Raw genomic sequence first — 20,954 nt, 5'->3', positions numbered from 1 at the left:
TGTGTGTAGGTTGTATCATAGCAGAAGTTGTTTCTTTTTCCACATCCTGCAAGGTCACTTGGAGGAAGCCCAAAGTTCTGGTGCTGGTGTGTGTGCCGCCCAATCAGGGGTTACTCAGTAGAGCTCTGTCCCTGTCCTGGCTGTGCATGGAATACTGGGTCTGGCGGCATGTTCAGACACTCCAAGGGTGCTTTTGCACTTTGTAATCTGTATTGGAAACCTGACTGGCTTTTAAAGAAACCCTATGAAAGTAAATATATTCTCCATGCAAACACTCTATAGCAGAGGAGAGAGAAAAATCTGAATCTTGCAGTCATAATTGTATAATAATTCTGAGAATGGACAACTGGGCAAAGCCACTCTTTTATTTGTCTGAGTAAAGCTTTGAAAGCTAAACAGTGCATGTATGAAACACTGAACTCTTCATATCAGTATTTTCTGGGTAAGTGCCATTTAAGTAAATGTAAAAATCCTTTAAAAGTACAAATTAGCTATTTAAGTTCCTTATGCAGACAGTTGGCTCTCTCTATGGGATATATTTGTGTATTTAGAAAGTCATATTTAAATATTTTAGACTGGTTATTAACTATGCAAAACTCAATTCATGTTAAAAATTCACTTCTTTTCCTACTGAAATTCAATGTCACTCTTGTTATATTGCATATCAGTAAATTATGAATCAGTTGTGCTCACTTTGCCAATAAAGGCTGTTTTTTAAGACAATGAGATTATACAGGGGCTTTCATAATTTTATTTAATCAACAATTATGTTGATGTTTGAGTCAGAAAGTGATTCAGCTTGCTTTTTGAGAGCTGTGTGGGTTCTGCATGACCAATGAGATACAAAGCTTGTATATTTATTTCAGGAAGGAGAGGAGGTAGCAGGTTCTCTGTGTCTGGAGCAGGACTGCTGGGTAAGGAAGGATTATTGTATCCCGTATACCTGGCAGGTTTCCATTATCACATTTCAAGGTAAATTTGTGCAGTTGCTGAAAATTTAATTACACCAAAATCACATTTTTTGTGCTTCTGACTGCTCTTACCTCCCTGGAGTCCAGCATGTACCTATTGTCCATATCCAAGAGTCTTAAAATTAATATATTTCACTTTGTAAGACTTAATGTTTTATGAATTCTTGTTTGCTGTAGACAAAGTTTATAACATTACCCCTACACCCACCTTCTGCTTCTGAAGCCAGAAAAAACCTATCTAAACTAGCTAACTATTTAAAAACTATCTCTGTGTGCTACCTGGAAGGTTGCCTGAATACTGGAGTTGAGTTCAGTAGTTACTCAAGGTATCATATATAACTAGGAATACACTCTGTTCCATGTGTTGTTAACAAAAAGCCATACCTACCATAGAATATAAAAACTTGATTAAGTTATGGGGAAGAATGAAGATACAGAATTATGCGTAGAGCATCTTTGTGAGTTCTAACAGTCAGTGCCAGTGCACAGTCTAAGCCAGTGCTAGCAGAAAATAAACCTCCTGATCAAAAGAAGAAAACATTTGTTAAGCTGCTTTAATATTGCACTAGCACTTAAGGTGAAGTAAATATATCTATTCTAGCCCCGTAGTTTTCACTTGATAATGAAAATATTTTATCATTTAAACAGAAATTTTCTCTTCTGTCTTTACCAAAACATGGTTTGTGTGAGGCTCTTTCTTCTTGTCTTACAATATAGAGGAATGTGCTTTCAACTGGAAGTTTCTCAATCTCACAAATTAGAATTTGAAACTGATCTTTAAATAGATGGGTTTTTTTTTCCCCCACTGCACTTATTAAAAAATAAGTCCAGGTTTTTTTGGTATTCTTTGCAATCTGGAGGTGTACTGTTTCAAAGTCTTGATGCTATTTTTGCTGTCTTTCTAGTAGCTTGAGTTCACCAGAGTGAACCCAAACATTAAGGCTTATGAGTAAGTCCAACCACAGTATTTGTGTAATTCCTTGTAGTTCTGTTTCATGGAAAATTTCTGCAAGCTGTAGTTGTTGCTGTAACTAGGAATGTGAACTGAGATACAAGGGTACTGGAGAATGCAACCTGAGCAATGTGCTAGTGGATCATTGCAGAGCCAGGTTGTGGAATGGTCAATCTTATGCTCTGATGCAGCTGGGAGAGCTGATGCTGAGATCCAGACAGCCCTGTAGTGCAAGAAAGACTTGCTCTTGTTGGGCAGAACTCCAAATGAGAAGTTGCATGCCTTCTTTTGATTAGGAGGAGTGTTTCAGACAATCCCAGGGCTGAAGGCTGCTGGACTGGACTAAGGTGCAGTATTTCTTGGATCCAGCTCTTGGTTTGAGATTATACACATGACATTGTCTTTTTCACAGAGGTGTAGAGCTGCTTTTAAGTGCTCCCTTGTCTGCTGGGTTTGAAGAGGCTGCTCCTCTTAGGGTATTGGTTTTCACTGCTTCTGTAGAATATAGAATATTCCGTGCCCTTAACTGGTAACTAAAACACTACCATGAGATGCAAGCATGAAAACTACTACTTTTAGAATGGAGCTTGGTTAGTTTGCAGGAGGGATTAGAGGGGAGTGGGCTCTAAATACTGGTGTCTGCATCTCTGGTATTGTGGGTTTGATGTTCCTAATTCAGTTTAGTGTAATCTGGTGTCTGACTGGCTGACCTTGTAACACTCATACAGTGCTGCCAGCCCTTAGAGCCTCCTTTTTGTTTTTATCACCCTCCTCTTATGGAGTAGTTGAAACTGGCAGAGAAAGGTGCAAGATCAGTGAAATGCTAGAGTAATTGCAGCATGGGACTGCAAGGCTTATTGCATTACAGGAGGAAGAGGACCACTGCATGCATTACAGTGCTAAAAATATTCCCTGTGATGTGGGACAGTGACACTAGCCACATGGTAGCTGTGATTTGTTCTGGTAACGTGTTTTCTTGGGGATATCAGAGGGCAAGATAAAACTCTCATATGGTGGCAGAGGCACAAAACTCAAAAACACGTAGACCTTTATATGACTCTGTGTGGAGCAGGGCCAGATATGAAAGTCACAGAACTATGACAATGCATTAGAGGTGCAGGAGAAAAGGTGGGATCAAGTTATAGAGCCTAGGAATTATGTCATCTGGGATGAGGGCAGCACTGTCTCTGGAGGACTCACATTGTCCTTCTGTGCTGTTTGGAGGAAGGAACTGCTTTGACATGCATATGGACAAATAAAAGATTATCCAGAAAGAGTCCAAAGCTGCTGAGGACAAAAGTTGCAGATATTGTGTAAGTGGAGAAATAAAATGCCTGCTTGTCTCACTGCGAAGGCCTGCATGCTGTAAAGTAATAAGCGCACAGAGCAGAGGGAGGAACTTTTCATAGTGTATAGTATCACACAGGAGGGAGAATATAGGGGGAAGGGGAAGTTTCCTGATGAAGTCCGTCAGGCAATGGGTACATGCCATCATTCACACAAGAAAAATTAATCATGCTTTTAATTTCTGGTGTTGGACGTGCCTTGTGGTTATCAGGAGTGTGCCTATCTTTCCTTCTTTTATCCTAGGTCCGACACGAAAAATGCCGCTGACTGCCAGTGCCATGGACTTTTTTCAGCTCTTTGTCCCTGACAATGTACTAAAGAATATGGTGGTCCAAACCAATATGTATGCAAAGAAATACCAGGAGAGGTTTGGTAGTGACGACACCTGGATTGACGTCACCTTGACAGAAATGAAGGCCTTCTTAGGCTACATGATATCAACCAGCATCCACCACTGTGAGTCTGTTCTCAGCATCTGGAGCAGCGGCTTCTACAGCAACAAGAGCATTGCACTTATCATGACACAATCAAGGTTTGAGAAGATTCTGAAGTACTTCCACATTGTGGCCTTCCGCTCGAGCCAGACAACGCATAGCCTCTACAAAATCCAGCCTTTTCTGGACTCTCTGCAGAATGGCTTCGACTCTGCTTTCAGACCTTCGCAAGCCCAGGTAAGAGTTAAGCTGTTGGAGAGAACGTCTGACCTGTGCACTCTGGTTGTCTCATGGGGACAGAAGTGCACAGCACAGCTGCCTGGGGAAAGCTGGGGCTTCCCAGTGTGCAGCTGTGCTGCAGTGCCTCCATGAAGCAAGAGAGAGAGCAGCACTCTCTGTGCAAGTGCTCATCAGTGTCTGTCAGTGCAGGCACCAAACAGGTTTCAGTGGTTCTCTCTGAGCTGGAGCTGTTTGCTTTAGTGATCTAAACAAGCCTGGACACTTCTCAGTAAGGCTGGCCACCAGTAGGTTTTGCTGTCCTGAGGATGGGAGGTTGCAGGTTGTGCAAGGGTAGAAAGGGCAGAGCTGGTGCAGCTGGGCTGGAGGGAAGCAGGCTGAGTTGGATGGAGGAGTTTGAGAGGACTTTGAGGAGTTTGAGAGAGTCAGGACTGTCCCTGACCTTAGCAGTAGGTGCTTGCTGTATGGTCCAGTAACACTGCTGCTTCCTCATGACTGGAAAGAGGGACAGGTGAAAATCTTTTAATATTCATAATGATCTATTTAAACTATGCTCAATACAAATTATCTGCTTTTGAAGCTGTTGCTACTGGTTGTGTTCAGAAATCTGGAAAGAAAAAGGAATAAGCATGAAATATGTTACTGCTTGATACAACTTTTCAATCAATTCTCTATTTCCAGAATATAAATATTTCACTTAGGCATTTGGAAAGGCTGTTGTGTCCATAGTCCTCTTTTTCTTCCTCTTTCCACTCTGAAGCATCCCATTTTTGCCCACTTCACAAAATTAATGAAGGCATAGATGCTACACATCCATTGAAGTGTGCCTAAAATAAATAGCAGGTGACAAAACAGGCAGTGAAAAACATGGAACGGTTGGGACTGAGCTCCCTCAAAGATATGAAATCTAATCCTTATGGCTGCTGACTTCAATGGGCAGAAGATAAAGGCTTCAGAAATTGATCACTGTGTCTAATGCAAATGCTTATAATGATGTGCTGTGGCACATACTGTGAGTGCAAATCCATTAAAGGATAAGATTTTATTTGCATGTATATCTCTTCTCCCATTCCCCATCCCGAGCAAAGCTTGAAAATTGAATCGACAAAATCTCAGCACCCTGTTTGCAGTGGCAAAACATCTAAATCTTCACAAGCAAAATGTATTATTATCCTGAGCTTGGTAAGGAGATGCTACATAAAAAAAATAAGGGGGAAGAAGTAGAAACAGCCCAGTTTTCTTCCTTCCTCCTCCACTTCTCTGCTCCTTTGTCAGTGTTTACGTCAGTGATTTCTATGCAGCATGTTTCAGTGATATTGAGTGGAACAAAAAGCACTAAAATACAGCTTCAAAAATAACTCTGTGAGAAAGAATAAGGTTTTGAATCTGTTGTTAAAAATACCCTAGTGTGCCTCCAGTTGGCTTCTGGGGGGTGTTCCAGGCCTCCTTCTGAAAGGAGCCTTGTGTATGACATCCTCCTGGGTGCCATCAGTCAGGGCAGCACACTACCTGTCTCAAGAGATGAGGACCCCATCTGCTCAAAACAGTAGGAAAGACGTCTCCCTGCAGATTGTCTTGAATGCAGACTGCAGTAAACATCAAACCCAGAATGCCCAGTGAGAAATACCAGAAATAATTAAAAATAATAAACCAGTTGCACAGAAACAAATGGAAAGATGAGGGGAAAGAACCACTTAGATGGGCTTTTGGAAGTTCTGCCTCTGAAAGCCAATTGGAGAGGGGGCCCAGGTTTCTGTGATTAGTGATACCTGAAATCCCAAGTTCAGAATGGATTTGTTGCTTAAGGTATCTTAAACATGAGAGCTGTGGTACCTGTGTGGCTTGTTGCTGACCCACCCACCATCTCTCCTACACACGAGCTTTATGCTACCTTCTTGTAAGTGGCATCAAACAGCTAAATCACAGTTCCTGTTGAATGTAGCAGGGCTGTTTGGGCTTATGGGTAGGCTTGTTACTGATTTTTTCCTCTGGCAGTGTGGACTCACAGAACACGGATTAGGAAGATGCCGTGTTTAACTCACCCCTATGGACAGAGCAGGGACAATCTGCATCCAGCAAGTAGTACAATATCTGCCTTCAAAGTTATTTCTTCTATAGAGTTGATATTTTCTTTTTTGAGAGCTAGAAAAGATTCTTCAAGTGTAACCTCAGTCAGAAAATACTTAGGGGTTTTAATCTTGTCTGTGACACCTCCCCCTGCCCAAATGTGCCTGTAAAAACACCACAGTAGCTATGAAAGGAAACAGGGAGAAAAAACTATGCCAGTATACCAAAACAAAGAAAACAATCTAGTGAATTATAATTATTTTGCTAAATATACTGAGCAAACAAAAGGAAATAATTACTCTCCAGATTATGCAGGAATTGCAAGTCCAGAACATTTTAATTGTGTATCAGCAATGCTAGCTGTAGTTTCTGAAGTCAAAAATATGGTGTTCTGACCTAGATTGGTAAAAAAAAATGACAGGACTATTCTGTGCATCTTATCCCTTCTCGACATCATCTGTATAAATGAACACTACCTCTACCTGAGCAACAAGAGGTGGTGATTTGGGTTTGTTCTTGTAGGCAGTGTTATTCTTTGCTACTTAGCTTTGTAGCTGTGCTACTGTCTGCAAGCCTGAAGGAAGGGAGGATGCCCTGCCTGCACTCGGGAGGTACAGAGCAACAAATTCAAGGGTACTTACCTGCCAAGGATATACACTGAATTCCAGAAACCAGAGGAGTTCAGGGAAAATAACATCGCTGCTCAAATATCCTTCTGTGCCTGCTGAGTATTTATATGCTCATCAGCAGGATGTGGCTAGACAGTATTGCTGTCTCTGTCCCTGACTGGTGTGGGAGTGGTCAGGAGCATAACTCCAGGTTCTTTCTGCTTCCCTCTCCCTCCAAAGTACCTTCTCTTTGGTGTTTTGGAACCAAACAGTTTTGCATCTGCCCAGTGAAATATCAGCTGGGAACAGTCGCCTGCTCTCCAGCAGGAATGAATCCCCTGGCAAAAAGAGAGAAGTGAGTCCAACCTCTTGCTCTAAGAGCACGGTGCTCAACTTTGGCCAGTTATTGGGCAGCTTCTTTGTGTTTCACTATTGGTGGTATCATAGGGTACAGCTAAGCAGTTTCACCATAGCTCTTCCTAACCAGCTCGCAGCTTAAGATGACAGCCTCTTTGAGAACACAGAGGGGCAAAACCAGGCTGGTCAACTTGCTTTTCTGTCCTCATGCTTTAATGTTCATTTGATATTAGGTATTTTCAAATCATAAGACTTTGCTTGTGCTGTACCTCTATATTTCAGTTTTCCTGTTCTCAAAATTATTCTTTAGGACTTGAGGGTGCTGATCCCAAATGAGAATCATTCTGTCTTAGTGCTTCTGTGAGTGTGACACAAATACATAAATCTGCAGAGAACGCTGGCCAAGTATAAGGCATTGAGCAAGAGAAAGACAGACAGAGGAGCAATAAGAATATTGAGTAGCAAGGTAAATTTCTGATATCCTGTAGCTCTTGGCCAGTTGATCCTTCCGTGAAGCCAGATTTTAGGGAGAGTTTGGCAACAGAAAATGATGAAAATTCATTGCTATTTTTAAATTACCTAATGGTAATGGAGTTCTGTAAGAACTGACTTTTTGTTTTTTAAGAGGATTGATTGATGACTGAACAAATGGGCAGAGGAGCATGGAATCATGGCTCCACTGGGGGTCAGAGTTAACCTTTGAAAGATGGCAAAGAGGATCTGTAAAATTTGAATTTGAAAATGCGAAGAGAAAGAATCTGTCTGATGTATGGGAGAAGTACTATGAGAGAGAAATAAAGAAAAGTGATGTGGTCAGTGTGATGGACTAGGAAAATGGCTTTCCAGCAGCAGTCTGTAGGAGAAGTAAAACTGTTGCAGGATGGTTGTGGGTTTTTGATGTAAACTTGTCTGGGTGGGTGGGTTGTTACTCTAAAATGAGTGCCATTTTAGAGCTCTTACTCAGAAAGCATGGAAAATACAGGCATTGCCTGGCTGAGGAGATTTTGCAAGTAGGAGGTAAAGACTGACATTCAAATTCGCTAGCCAGTGATACCTGTAGCAATACAGGAGGAGAGGGACATCTACAATGACCAAAAAAGGAAATACTGAGGGGTTCTTAAGGGAAGGGAGATGTTCTCAAATGCAGCATAATGGAATCAGAACTGGCAGCTAGATATGCAAGCAGAGATGTCAGACACCAGCAAGAGAATTTAGATTAGACAGGCGGAGCTTTGGAGCAGAGAGGTAGAAGCACGAGCCACTCTTGCAGGAGGAATGACTGACTGTGCATCCAGACACAGTTACCAAGGGCCCTCTGCAACTGGATGGTATGCAAAAGTCAGAGACAAGGCAAGGTGAAGCAGCTTCTCCAGGAGACAGGAGAAGAGAGGAGGGTGAAGGCTGAAGAGACAGCCTGTGTTGTGGATGGCCATGGAGCTCAGGGGGAGATGTTTCCTGGATCTGTTGGGTCATTATCTAAGTATATGGAGTCCAGGAGTTCCAAGTACAAAAGACTTAGTGATTCAGGGCTTTGTCTACAAGCCTGTTTGGATTCTGGTGAGAGAGGATGGGTGGAATTTTGGTGTGGAAAGAGCATTGGAAATGGTCTAAAATGGAGAAGACAGAAACGTGCTCCTGACAGTGGCTGTTTTGTTCTGTGAGTGAAAGATATTGTGAGACAGAGCAATTGATGGAGTCCCATCTTGGAATCTTGCCTTTGCAACACTTGGAGTGCAAATACATATTGAGGGGAGAACAAAGAGTGAAAGTTTGGCAGGTAGGTCTATCAGGGATAAGGATTACTATAAAAAAGGAAAGGAAAGGAGGAAGGAAAGGAAAGGAAAGGGGAAAGGAAAGGGATAGCAGTGGGGGAACAAAGCAACTAGATGATGAGCTTCTGAGATCTGAACAGAACTGGGCATTTGAGAGAAGAAAATTGAGATTTCTATGAAGAAATCCACAAACTATCTTACATCATAGGAAGTGAGAACAGGAAGTGTGGAGCACTTGGGGAGTGAGAAAAAGATGGTGAAGAGGCGGCCAGAATACATGTAGGAGTAATTAAGCCTGAAAGTAGATTTTTATCAAGGAAGATGAGAAGCGGGAAAGAATAGGCTATGGGGGTGGTAAGCTCACTCCTGTAAAAGTGTGTATTGCAGCAGCAGCAAAAATGGGGAATAGAGAGGGAGCAAATATAACTTTGCATGGGGATTTGGCGAATAGATGGATTTGAGATTACAGGAGAAGCAGGGAGACTGAGAATACAGGAGGGTGAACTAATGGATTGGCATGGGCCAGTAGCAACAGGGCTAACTTTTGTCCTAAAACCACTGTGTCAGTGCCAGGGGCAGGCACAGCCCATACAGTGCCTTGCTTGCAAAATTCTTTACAGGTGTTGAAGCAGTGGTTGCATGTGGAGGGGTGAAAACCCATTGTCCCCTACTCTCTGAAGGAAGCTCTAGGGTTTTCAGTTCATTTTCCTTGCCTGTCCACATTTTGTCTCTGCAGCAAACAGCTGATCTTTCTCTAACCTGTTCACATTTTTATTCCCTCTTCACAAAAGTTGACTTGGAACTTACAGAGAAATTACTTAAATTCAGTACAGAGGAACGAAGGAGGGAAGGCAGGGCTGAGCATGGGCAGGATGAAAAGGAAGATGGAGAGAGGTTTTAAATACTCAGATTTTCTTTCTAGATGTAAGGCTGACAGGTCTTACGGTGTCATAGAAGGTAGAAGGAGTGTGAAGGGTAAACAGGATGCAGTAGAGCTACTGTGAGGAGAGCTGATGCTGAGGTGCAGAGGGAAAGAAACTAATGACAGAGGGTAGATGTCCTAAGGTGACGCTTATACAGCCTTTTCTTTCTGCTGCTCTCCATCCTACAGCAGGGAAGATTGTAACAGTGGAACTACACCACTCAATGGGATCTAGCTGGTAAGAGAGCCTTTCCAGAAGCTGAGAAATTCTGAGCTATGTATCCAACCCTATCCCAAAGGATGTGCTTCTTCCCTCTGTGCTTGAGAAGCAGAAAGGCAAAAGCGAATGAGGGCAAGTTTAATATTTGCAAAATGCTGTTCAGAATCCTCTGATTCTGGCAGAATCAGAGGCAGAAGGAGGAAATGCCCCAGGTGGCCTTTAGATAGGAAGGGTTCTGTTCTGAACCATGAGGGAGGAAGATGTGGCTTCAGTGGGGAAACAGGGCAGCTGCAGCTGGAAGAACAAATAGTTTTGTGCACAGCTCTCCTCGCACATCTGCATTTTGGGGATTTTGAACATTTCACAAGAGTGCTTTCAGATGGTCCTGTGAATGTTTCATGAGTCGTTAAGAAGTGGAGTGCATATTAATGACAGTGTGCAGCCATCACTGCGGGGGGGGGCGGGGGGGGCGGCACATGTGCCTATTTTGGGCTGACAGAGTGATGTTCAGCAAGCATCTTGTGTTCAGGAGACCAGCAGCTGCTCATCTCTGGTGCTTAACTGCTCATCCACCACATCTCTCTGACAAGCATCACTCCTAGAGCGGCTTTGTTCTCATTTCTGCCACTGACTGTGCAGATGTGCACAAAAGTAGCACACATGCATGTGTGGAAAGGCTTTGTCTGAGGGTGGGAGCCTTTTCATACCTGTATCTGAGCCTGTCTCCTGGAGGGATGGTCCCTGGAAAAGAACAGACTCCTTTAAATTATAACCCATCTGACCCTTTTGCATGTCTTTACAAGGGCATGAATTATGGCTTGCTGGGACTGCTTTCCCTGCATGTACAAGGAGGGGAGCCTGCAATGACTTGCTCTGATTTAGGTGTACATGTCTAAGTTTGGTCAGCATTCATTAGCTGAGACCTTTCAACAGTTTGCAAGTCTTTGTACTTTCACAAGTGGCTTGCTAGACAACTTGCACACTGTGCAGTCAGGTATGTGTTTGTTATGCACAGCTGCCTGTGAGCTGTGGGGAGCTGCTAGTGCTTTTCTATAGGTGAGTTCCACAGTGTCATACCTAGCAGTATCACACTTCAGTTTTGCTGCTAAATTAATGGAGAGGAGTGTAACAAAACAGGGAACTGCTTACGTCATCTAGATGCAGAATGCAGAAGCTGCTTCACTTTCACAGGTCTTCATTACTTGCTCCAGTCTGCCTTATCTTTTCTACTCCTGCCTCTGGTGGTTTGTCCTTGTCTCCTTTTGTCAACTTTTCAGCCCCTGAGGCAAGACAGACTTCCCTAAAGCTGCTGCTGCTAGGAAAAATATTTTCTGTCTCTTTACCACCTCCTTAAGTGGCAGCAGAAAGCATCTTTTTCTCCCTTACCTTCTCTCTCTCTTTATTATGTGTTTTCCTTTGCTATAACCAAGGAATGTACTTTACAATGAATTGTAGGGGATGTTTGGGTGGAAGACATTCTGCCAAACAATATGAAGCTTATGAAGAAGCATGGTAAAATGCTTCTAAAAATCCACTATCCCTGCCCCATGCACTGTATCATTTTGGAGGGATGTTGAACTCTAGCAGATAGTATAAGAAGTGAGAGCTGTGCCTTGCAGTGTTTGCAAATTACGTGTAGAGCAGCTATCCATAATGGAGTGTGCTTGGCCAGGCTTTGTTTTTTGTTGGATGGTAACATCAAACAAAAGTGGGTTTTGCTTCTTTGGGGTGATGCACATAAAGCACAGTGCAAGGGTTGTATTTCCTTGAAAGCAATTAAAGCATCTTTTTGTTAGCAAACATGTATTCTTCTGTTTCTTTCCCTGCCTCTTTTCTTGCCACTTGCAGGTGCTACATGAGCCCCTGATAGATGAGGATCCTGTTTTCATTGCGACCTGTACAGAGAGGGAGCTGCGCAAGAGGAAAAAGAGGAAATTCAGTCTTTGGGTTCGGCAGTGCTCATCCACTGGTTTCATCTGCCAGGTGGGTTTTACCTCTTCAAATGTCTTCATTCAGTTCCAGCAGGCCCTTATATGTACAGTAGGACCAAAGGTCACAGTCACTTTGTTTGGTTACCTAGCCAGGGGCTGCAGTCTGAATGCAGGAGGCCTCTGACTCCAGCGGATACAAAACGTGACGGACAGTGATGACAAGTTCCTCATGCTTTGTTTGCTGTATGAGTTAACTGAGAGCTTCTGTCTCTAATACTGTCCATATGGCTGCCAGCCTTCAGCTAATTACATTGAAATGCAGTTAAAATGTCTGTCTGTTTGTATATCCTAAGTTTATCTAAATGTCTCGGTACTGTGACTTGTCATTTTTAATGAGTCAGATTTTCTCTTATAACTCTAACACTGTGCCTGTGATAGCCAGTGGTGTCCAATAGACTAAATCAATATGGTATCAAGATGTCAATTTTTCTGTGAGAAACATATTAGTGGAGGCCCCTATTACACATCTTTTCACACATCTACCTCTCAGTCGAAGAAATAAAATCTGATGTGACTTCAAGGTGAGATGTCATCTGGAGTGAGAGACATGTTAAAGGGTTTGTTTGTATTGCTGTAAGGCATTGGGAACGTCTTCTCAAATTCTCAAATTCCCCAAATAGCTGATGTATTTTGAGAGCCTTGAAAAATCTGGTCATTTATTTTGATGCTTAGAGGTGAGGGGCCAGATGTTTTCCGGTATTTCTTTCTCCCAAGAGCTCCTGTGAAAACGTTGCATCCCACATGTTCCAGAGAGGTAGGATATGCACACTGCTTGCTAAAGCTGAATACATGTCAGAACAGGGCCTGTGGATTTGCTGCAGTTGAACATTTGTTCAGAGCAGGATTTGGCTGGTGAATCATCATGACTGTTTGAGTAGCTGTGCAGGAAAAGAGGCTCACTGGGAACAGGGGTTTGTGTTTTCAGCAATGTTGTTCACTCTGAGAAAAAAATTAGGATCCTACCTCTTCCATCTAAGTTTTAAAGCAGCTATTTTTTCTGATACAAAATAGACTCACCTTGTGAAGCATGCTTGGAAGTTTCTGGTCTCAAAGCTCTTGGAAAGTCATTTGCTATACAGAGGCAGTGTCTTTGATCTCCAAGGAGAACTTCACCAGTCCTACATGCAGTTGTATTTGGTACAGCAAGCACAAAGTCTGCTCAGCTCTTGCCACACTCCCCCCAGCCAACTGCCACAAAACTAAGTCTTCAGACATGCCAGAGGTTTCAGATTCTGAGCTATAATTATGTTGCACCTCCTGTCCTGTCCACTGAGAGATGAAATTAATGGAATGTCAAATTAAACAGAATAGATGCTCAGCACCACCCTAATCCTCCCACTCCCTTAATGAATTAGATGTTCATGCTTCGCTTGCATCCGGATGACGTCCAGGATTATCTTACCAGCTGCCTTCTATTTTCATTCCTTGACTTGGCTGTCATTATCAACATGCTGAAATGACTGGGTGAAAGGGACCTTAGGGAACAGTGAAGAAGAATATACCTTCATTCTAAAATGGAAAAACCTGATTTGGGGAGGATGGGCAACTTCAATTTTGATACAATTTAAATGCTGTGTTCACGCTTACAAGTCATTTTGCAGAATCCAAAACACTTTTTTTGTGGCTACTTGGTGTATTTGGAGTATTAAATAGGTTTTGATTTCTTTCCTCTGTTAAACAAAGGAAGAGAATTGATCTAAATCAGAAATAAATCCAATGTTTTCTCCTTTGTGTAAACACATCTCTTGTGAGGAAAGGACTTGTTGCTTGATAGTTAAGGACTGACTTCTCTATCACTTGCCAACTGTTGGAAAAACCTTCAAAATATGCATATTCTGTATAATATTGTCTGGGTGAATTCCCTCCCTCACTGCTTCCACATGATGACATTGAGGTCCTTTTATTCAAGATAAATAGGGCTATCAACACTTCATAAATCAGGATAATTTGGTTTCAAAAATTGGAATACTATGTATCTGTAAAAAGCTAGGCCCACACAGAAGAGAGGAGAGACCTAAGTATGACTGGTTTTCAGGGACAGAAGGAACCTCAAGAGGTCTGTGATGCTCCTGGCCAAAAACAATGTCCTCCAATCCTGAATTATAAGCCTGGTGTTAAAAAAAAAATCCATCTGAAGAGACATATTAATTTTCCCAGTGTTCTGCTTTTCCTAGAGTGAAAAGGATTGGTTGAATTCTCCTAATGAAAAATGGATATGCCACGTGCTGAGTAACTGTGTGAACTCTGGTTGGCAGCTCACAGGTGAATTGTTAATGTAAGGAGTTTCAGCTGTTTGTCTCCTCAAATTCCTGTTCCTGCTTGTTCTTGTGAACAAAACTTTGAATCAAATTTTTGGGTATGAGTAAACACTCTTTTTTGATGGCTCATAATTTACTTTTTTAAGGAAATAGTGTTTGGTTAAAAATCTAGCCCAATAAGCCATTTATGGAACAAAAAATGGCATAAAGCTCAAGTAGTGCTTGTGGACACAAGAAGGTGCATAATCTTATATATTCATAATATAAATAATGTATGAATATTTAGACTACTTTTCTGTTGTCTGTACTCTAGATAACTTCACTGCACCCTGCCAGTTAATTGTTTTAAGATGGATGCACAATTTCAGATTATATCTCTGCTTCAGAAAATCTCAAGCAGAGCATCTTGTTGCAGTGAATAGCTTTGTTGGCTGAGCATTTCTTCACGGTCAGCTGGCCAAGTGGGAACATGCAGGAAGGACACATTATTCAAACAATGTAGATATATGTCTGCCACAGTTGGGAACATGAACAAAACCTCTCAGAGGGCTCAGAAGGGCTCCAGGAGAGCTGACTTTGGCAAAGCAGATGGCAAAATTGCCCTGATACTGTTGCCTTTTTCATCTGCCCTTGACATCAAGGTGGCAGCAGCTGCTGTGGGATAGGGCTTGGGCCTTCTAATTTCTTTCTCTCTAATTCATGGGGGACAACAAACACAGCTTGCAGGATTTCAGGTGTCCCTCTCTGCTCCATCTTCTCTTTGTTTTTCTTGTTTCTTTCCAATCTATTTCCCTGCATACTACTTAGCACTTCTGTTTCCCTACTTACCACAGAGGCACTTTTAAAACCAATATTTTAATGTCTTGATTGCAGTTTAAATTATTGAAGTAGCTTAGAAGTCTTTCTTATAGTATTTGCTTAGAGTATATTTAAATAGCAAGTCATACTATTTAAATCAAAACTCCAGCTGTGTCAGGTTTTTTTTGTGAATTCTCATTTCTTTCTTTTTCTCGGAAAATCTGGAACAATTGATTATAAAAATGGTTCATAAATATGATTGGTGGGACTATTTCTCATTTTAGATATAGCAATATTGCTCATCAAAAAATGATGAAAAAAATACCAGGGCTAGGTGGGACATATCATGCTCTCTCTTTGTACTTCTTGTGTGGCTCAAAAGGAATGAACATGGTTATGAGTAACTGCGACTAAGTGATGCCTAGTCCTTGCACAGCTCCTCCTGCACAAGAAGGTTTTCTGATAATTTTGCAGGAGAAGGAAGCACAAGATGCTGGTGAACCCCAGCACATGGAGAGCCGGCAGAACAAGGTATTCCCATAGTGCTTCATCCTGAGGCACAGACCCATAGCCCAAATGTAACCCTCAGACAGTCCCTGACCCAAAGAGCCATCAATTAACAAGATGAAAGACAGTACATAGATGGTAGAGAGCACTGCAAAGGGACAGTCAGGCAATATTAATCACTCTGATAGGCAATAATGGAATTAACTCATCAACATTATTTGCTTAAAAGGTTGGTATCATGGTGAGGAAGAAATTACTTTATGGATGTTTATATCCTTTCCTATTCAGTGAGATGAATTGTATTTTCTGAGGCTGTACTGGAGACTTTTCCCTTCCCAAACCTCCTCCCTGCCCCTGAATATATGGGCTCTGCACTTGCTTTTATTCCCTGGCAGAAAATTCTTGCAATAACACATTTTATTTTCACTAATATCCCTGTGAAATATGTTTCTCAGGTTTATGAAGTCCTTTAGGTACTTGGGCTGGGACTGACTTTGAGTTTCCATCTTCCACTGCTTCCCATGAAGTGATGAGTCAGAACAGAGTAAGGAAAAGTCCTGTGTCTCTGCATCTTGAGTCTTTTCATGGTCCTGAAGAAACAGTGATTTGCATGACAGCATGTTTAAAGAGTGAAACCTGGATCAGGGTAGCCCCTGCCTGAGAGTGTGAGAAAAGGCCCTCCCCAAAGAGCAGCAGCCTCAGTGAAGGGAGATGTCTGAGGCTGCTCCACAGATCAGTGGTAGAGCTCTCAATGGCAGCAAAAAAACACCAAACAATGTAAACACCATGCTTCTATAGTATATGCTGTAGTTCATGTCAGACAGGGTAGCTACAGCCAGCTTGCATACTTCACAACCCTATTGATTTTACAGAGTAAGAACTTCCAGAACTTAGAGAAACTGAGATTGTGCCCCAAAGAATTTAAAATTTCACAACACACCACATAAGTGCATTCAGTCAATGGGAAAGAGAGGGGTAAATAAACCTGGAGTCAGTTTTATTTTCAAGGTCAGAGTTGCAGAAGAGTTAGCCATCTGTGCACATGTTTGATAAGCTACTCAGAAATGTTGGTGTTTCAGCCTATTGAAGTTCTGTTTAGAGATTAATCTGAGCCCTTGCATTTCTTTAAACAGGGCACTGATAATTCCTCTATTGGTAGAACAGTTGCATCTGGAACACACAGATGTAGCAGCTGCTTTGAGGAGGTTCTCAAGGTCAGGCTTTGTCTGTGAGGGGATCCCAGGAAATCTGATCACCTTCCTTTGGCAGCCACTGGTGACTGGAAAATCCTGTCTCCTTTCTTTGTCTGGCTCCCACCCAGCTCTTTCTGTTTAATGCATGTGGTTCTGTAATGTCAGCATGTGAGAATCCCAGATCTCAGTTAAAAGTCAATTATCCTCTTGCTCACCAGTGTTAATGGGAAAGGTATTTTTGCAGATGTGTGATGGGCCAGTCCTATTCATTTTTATGGACTTTGCAATCTTACCTTTTTTCTAAATGAATAGGAAACCTAAATGTGATCTAATGCAAAGATCTCTCACAGTTTGCATACAGTCTTAGTGTCTATTTTCAAGTGTGCTTCAAAGTTATTTTTTTAGTTCCTATCTGAGCTGCTTGGAGTTTATGACAATAGAACTACCTGTACAGTTGTGTCCCTTCTGCAGCTGTTCTCAGTGCAACTCTGCTCGGGGAAGGAGACTAAAAGCACCAGAGCCTTCTGTTTTGTGCGCTTAATAGGTTTGCCATAGGAATACTCCTTGTGGATCCCATCCATTTGTGGAGGGTGCAATAGCAGAACTAAAAAAATCTCTGCCCTAGAAAGTTTAGGATCTAAGTGCAAGAGGTTTAAGCTACCAACAGCAAATCTCTTTAGTTCAGACACATTTTGGCTGCCCAGAGGATTCTGGAAGCAGGCTGAGTGCAGCAGTGTTTCTTGGCTAGTGCACATGGCAGAGATCAGGGACTAACACACTTCTAGGTGCCCATATACACCCTACTCCTGGTGAGCCTGCACGGGCTGGGCAATCACCAGCCTTGTGGTTCCTCCTTGGAAATGAGCTGGTCCTTGATGTCACTGATTTGTCATCACTTGCTTTTGCCCTTTTTATGTATTTTCCTCCTTGAGCTGCTGTGTGTTATCCTCTCAACAGTTATAGCACTTCTGATAGTTTATACTGCTCTTGCCTTGCATCACTTATATACCTTCCCACTTACACACCTTCTCACAGCTCAACTGTAATTTTCATAGAAAAACTGAGTCAATATTGTGCAATTGTGCGGCACCAGAGTGAAGCCTCAGTCATGGACTTGAGCTGGGCTGCCAGTTATGCAGAGGGAGCCTGGGAAAGTAGCATTAGGAAGAAACAGGACCAATGCATTGATTAGCAATTGCCATGTGGGAATTGTATCCATTCTAGGAAAGGTTTTGAAGAACAAAAGTAAAGAGCTCTGCTGAGATGGCGGTGATTTCCAAACAGGCAGGAGAAGGGCAGCATGGAAAGAGGCAAATGTGGGCTTGTGTGACATTGATTGGGGTGGATGCTTGGCTTCACGGGGCAAGTGTGAACAGGAATCACTATACTGACATGGTAGGAGATCAATAAGGAAGCCTATAGATCATAAAGGTCTATCTCCATTTTCCAGCCCCATTTCCTTGTGATGCTGCAAAGAAGAGGGAACTGGCAGAAGGCTGACATGGTCAAAGCAAAGGGTTAGGCAAGTGATCTGAGTGAAGCACTGTCTGGATGTCAAGATACATTGCAGCAAGGCCAAAGTAAAGAAGGATGATTGCAGTAATTAGGAGGAAAGCCAGACAGTTCTTAGGTATTTAAAAGAATAGGAAAATATTTACATGGAGCTGTTAGAAAAAATAAATCTGCCTGATATAGATGTGATTGCCTGGGAGAAGGTACAGAGCAAAATCTGCGTTTATTGATCCATGAGTTGTTGATCTGCCATGCAGGTAAGATGTTCTAGTGCCCTCAGTGACAAAGAAATAACAAGAAATGATGGAAAGAAAAGCAAAGAAAAGCCATATTGTACAGGCAATGTCAACTCTACCAGCTTCTTTTTGCCAGTCTCAAAAAGATCTTTTTAGAAACTTTGAAGAACATATGCAGGCAGAACATGTATTTATCACTCCACAGCACAAAGATGTTAGCTGCTTCTGTGAGTGTTAATGCAGACTGAAATCATTCTAAATGGAATGCAGAGGGGGAAAAGAAGGGGATCAAGTAAAGAGCTTTGTAATGTATTACATTACCTGGGAACAGGTTGGGAAAGCTGTTATGTTCTTGCATACCCTTTAAAAAATAGCCTTTAGAGTAGCAGGAAGAGAATGAAGAGAGGCTCAAAGAAATGAAAAGATCTGGTCTCAGTCAAAGCACCACCACTGGTGCCAGTATCTGCTAGACAAGAGCTGTCTGGGAAGATATCATTAAAGAAGGAGAGAGTATGAACTGCAGCAGATTTAGGATGGAACTGGAGAGGAGAATCTTCCAGTAGTGTTGGTAATGTTGTTAAAGGTGATAATGGTGTTAATGGTCTTAAAGCAGTTAAAGGTGTGGTTTTAGGATGAGAGGGGAAGACCAGCTGAGGTGGGATCTAGAACTTAGTGCTAGGGATGTGCAGTTGTGGGTTAGCTGTAAAACCTGTAGAAAAAAAAAAAAGATATTTTTTCAATAGCTATCGAGGATCAAAAAATCATGACTACTTTGCTATCTTGCTTTTATAACTGCCATCTAAAAACATGTCTTCTGTTTTGTGGTTGTTTAGGATCTGCCCTTTGTGAAATATTTTTGCACAATATATTTTTCAAAATATTCCTTCTGTTGATTACTACTTCTGCCCTTTTTTTTTTTTGCTTCCAAATGTCATCTATTTCATTTGAGAGTTGTACCCTGGGGTGCTTCAATTATGTATGAAGATGGAGTATTTGGGATGTGCTATTCACAAGTGCTTTCAGTATGCCGTCTGAGCTTTAAATATGAGCAGAATCACCAGTATTTCAGTTTTTAGGGCATATTCTCTTAAATGTGCAGTCAAGATGTATCTTTTGTTCCCAAGTGTTCAGTTTTTTACTCAGTTGCTGTGAGACCTTATGAATTTTCCACAAGAACGTAATGAAAACATACTGGAAAATGTCTGGTGCAGTAGAGCAACCCCAGATAGAGAGAAGGCACAACTGAGCATATCACTGTTCTGATGAACAACAGACATTCAACAAATATTCAACAAATAATTGAGGAATTAATAGAAGAAGCACTGCATGTTAAATATCTTCAGCCCATAGTCACCTCCTAAGATGATGTCACATCTATACAGATTATCCCAATTGGTGCTGTAGATCAAATGTATCAGTAGCCATTAGAAAAGACAGACAGTGAAAGAGATCTCTGCAGATATTCCAGAAGTGCTGCTTAGGCTGTCCTGCACAGAAGCAGAGGATGTTTGCTGCCAGCAGCTCCCATCTGTTATCCAGCAACACTTCCTGACCCTGTACTTCTGATGATATCTTGCTGTTGGTGCACATGGAAAGAACACCAAATTCTAATGTCCCAGGGCAAAACAGAAGGTCTAGTGAATGGTTTAACAAACATTTTGGGGGAGCAGTTTCTGACTGTGCCTATGAATGTCTAACAGCCAATTTCTGGCAATTGGTGCTTTTTTTGCAGATTCCTGATCGTTAAATAACACTTCTAATGCATTACAGAATGGCAGGGAATGTTGTGGGCTTCAACTGGTAGGATCTTAATGGATTGAGGTAGAATGAAATAAGCTGGATGAGGGAAAATGAAGGCTATATATGGGATCCTAGGCATCTGCAAAGATATTTGAAGCCATGCCTTTGCCAGTTATCTTTACACAGCCACTGTTCCACAGCAGCTTTTTATGCCTTCCAACACTGTGCTGCTGTCACCCATCATCCCAATAAAGCTGGGCATGATAAAGCTTTGAATGATGTTTCTCCAAAATAAGAAATACTGTGCCAAGAAAAAAGGCTGGTTTTGGATAGGTATGGAAGTGCCCAAGGAGAAAGAATATTTAGTACTGGAGGAGGAGGAAAAGTTCAGCAGTGGGTATGGACATTTGAGTAATGGCCCCTGGGGAGGTGAACAGAGCAAGGGGGTTGAGATTCACAGCCAGATGCACAGGGAATTGTGCTAACAAAACCTGTGAAGTGTCTAGGATCTTCATATGAAAGCAATGGTACCTCAGTGGCCAGTGGGCCACCATGCCCATGGTGGGCATGCTCTTTGAAGGAGCTGCTTGCAGAGATAAACCAGCCCACAGTGAGGGACCAGCTGGCACACCAACAGTGCCAGAGGACTGTCCCTTGGAGAGGCAGCAACAAGGGACACGGAGCAAGCATGCAGCAGGAGAGGCTCTAGGATTTACTGGATATGGGGAGGTAAGGTGAAAGACACTTTTATAGACTTAGAGATATTCCTGCTTTGTTTTCAGCTCATCTACTAATCAAGGTCAAAACTAATCTGTCTGTGTCTTCTGTCTCC

The 20,954-nt window shown here is 42.1% G+C and overlaps 1 protein-coding gene across 1 annotated transcript in view; it reads left to right on the top strand.

Annotated features, from left to right (window-relative positions):
* Positions 1–20,954, top strand: part of PGBD5 (piggyBac transposable element derived 5) — a 67,568-nt gene that overhangs the window by 22,469 nt on the left and 24,145 nt on the right. The window contains exons 2-3 of the mRNA XM_030268305.4: positions 3,514–3,941; positions 11,736–11,870. Of these exons, the coding sequence (XP_030124165.4) occupies positions 3,514–3,941; positions 11,736–11,870 (563 nt within the window). The remainder of the gene's footprint in view (positions 1–3,513; positions 3,942–11,735; positions 11,871–20,954) is intronic.

The sequence above is a fragment of the Taeniopygia guttata genome, chromosome 3 (genome assembly GCF_048771995.1).
Source record: "Taeniopygia guttata chromosome 3, bTaeGut7.mat, whole genome shotgun sequence".
Taxonomy (NCBI): domain Eukaryota; kingdom Metazoa; phylum Chordata; class Aves; order Passeriformes; family Estrildidae; genus Taeniopygia; species Taeniopygia guttata.
Note: the sequence above shows the minus strand (reverse complement) of the source record. Positions and strands in the feature narration are given on the sequence as shown.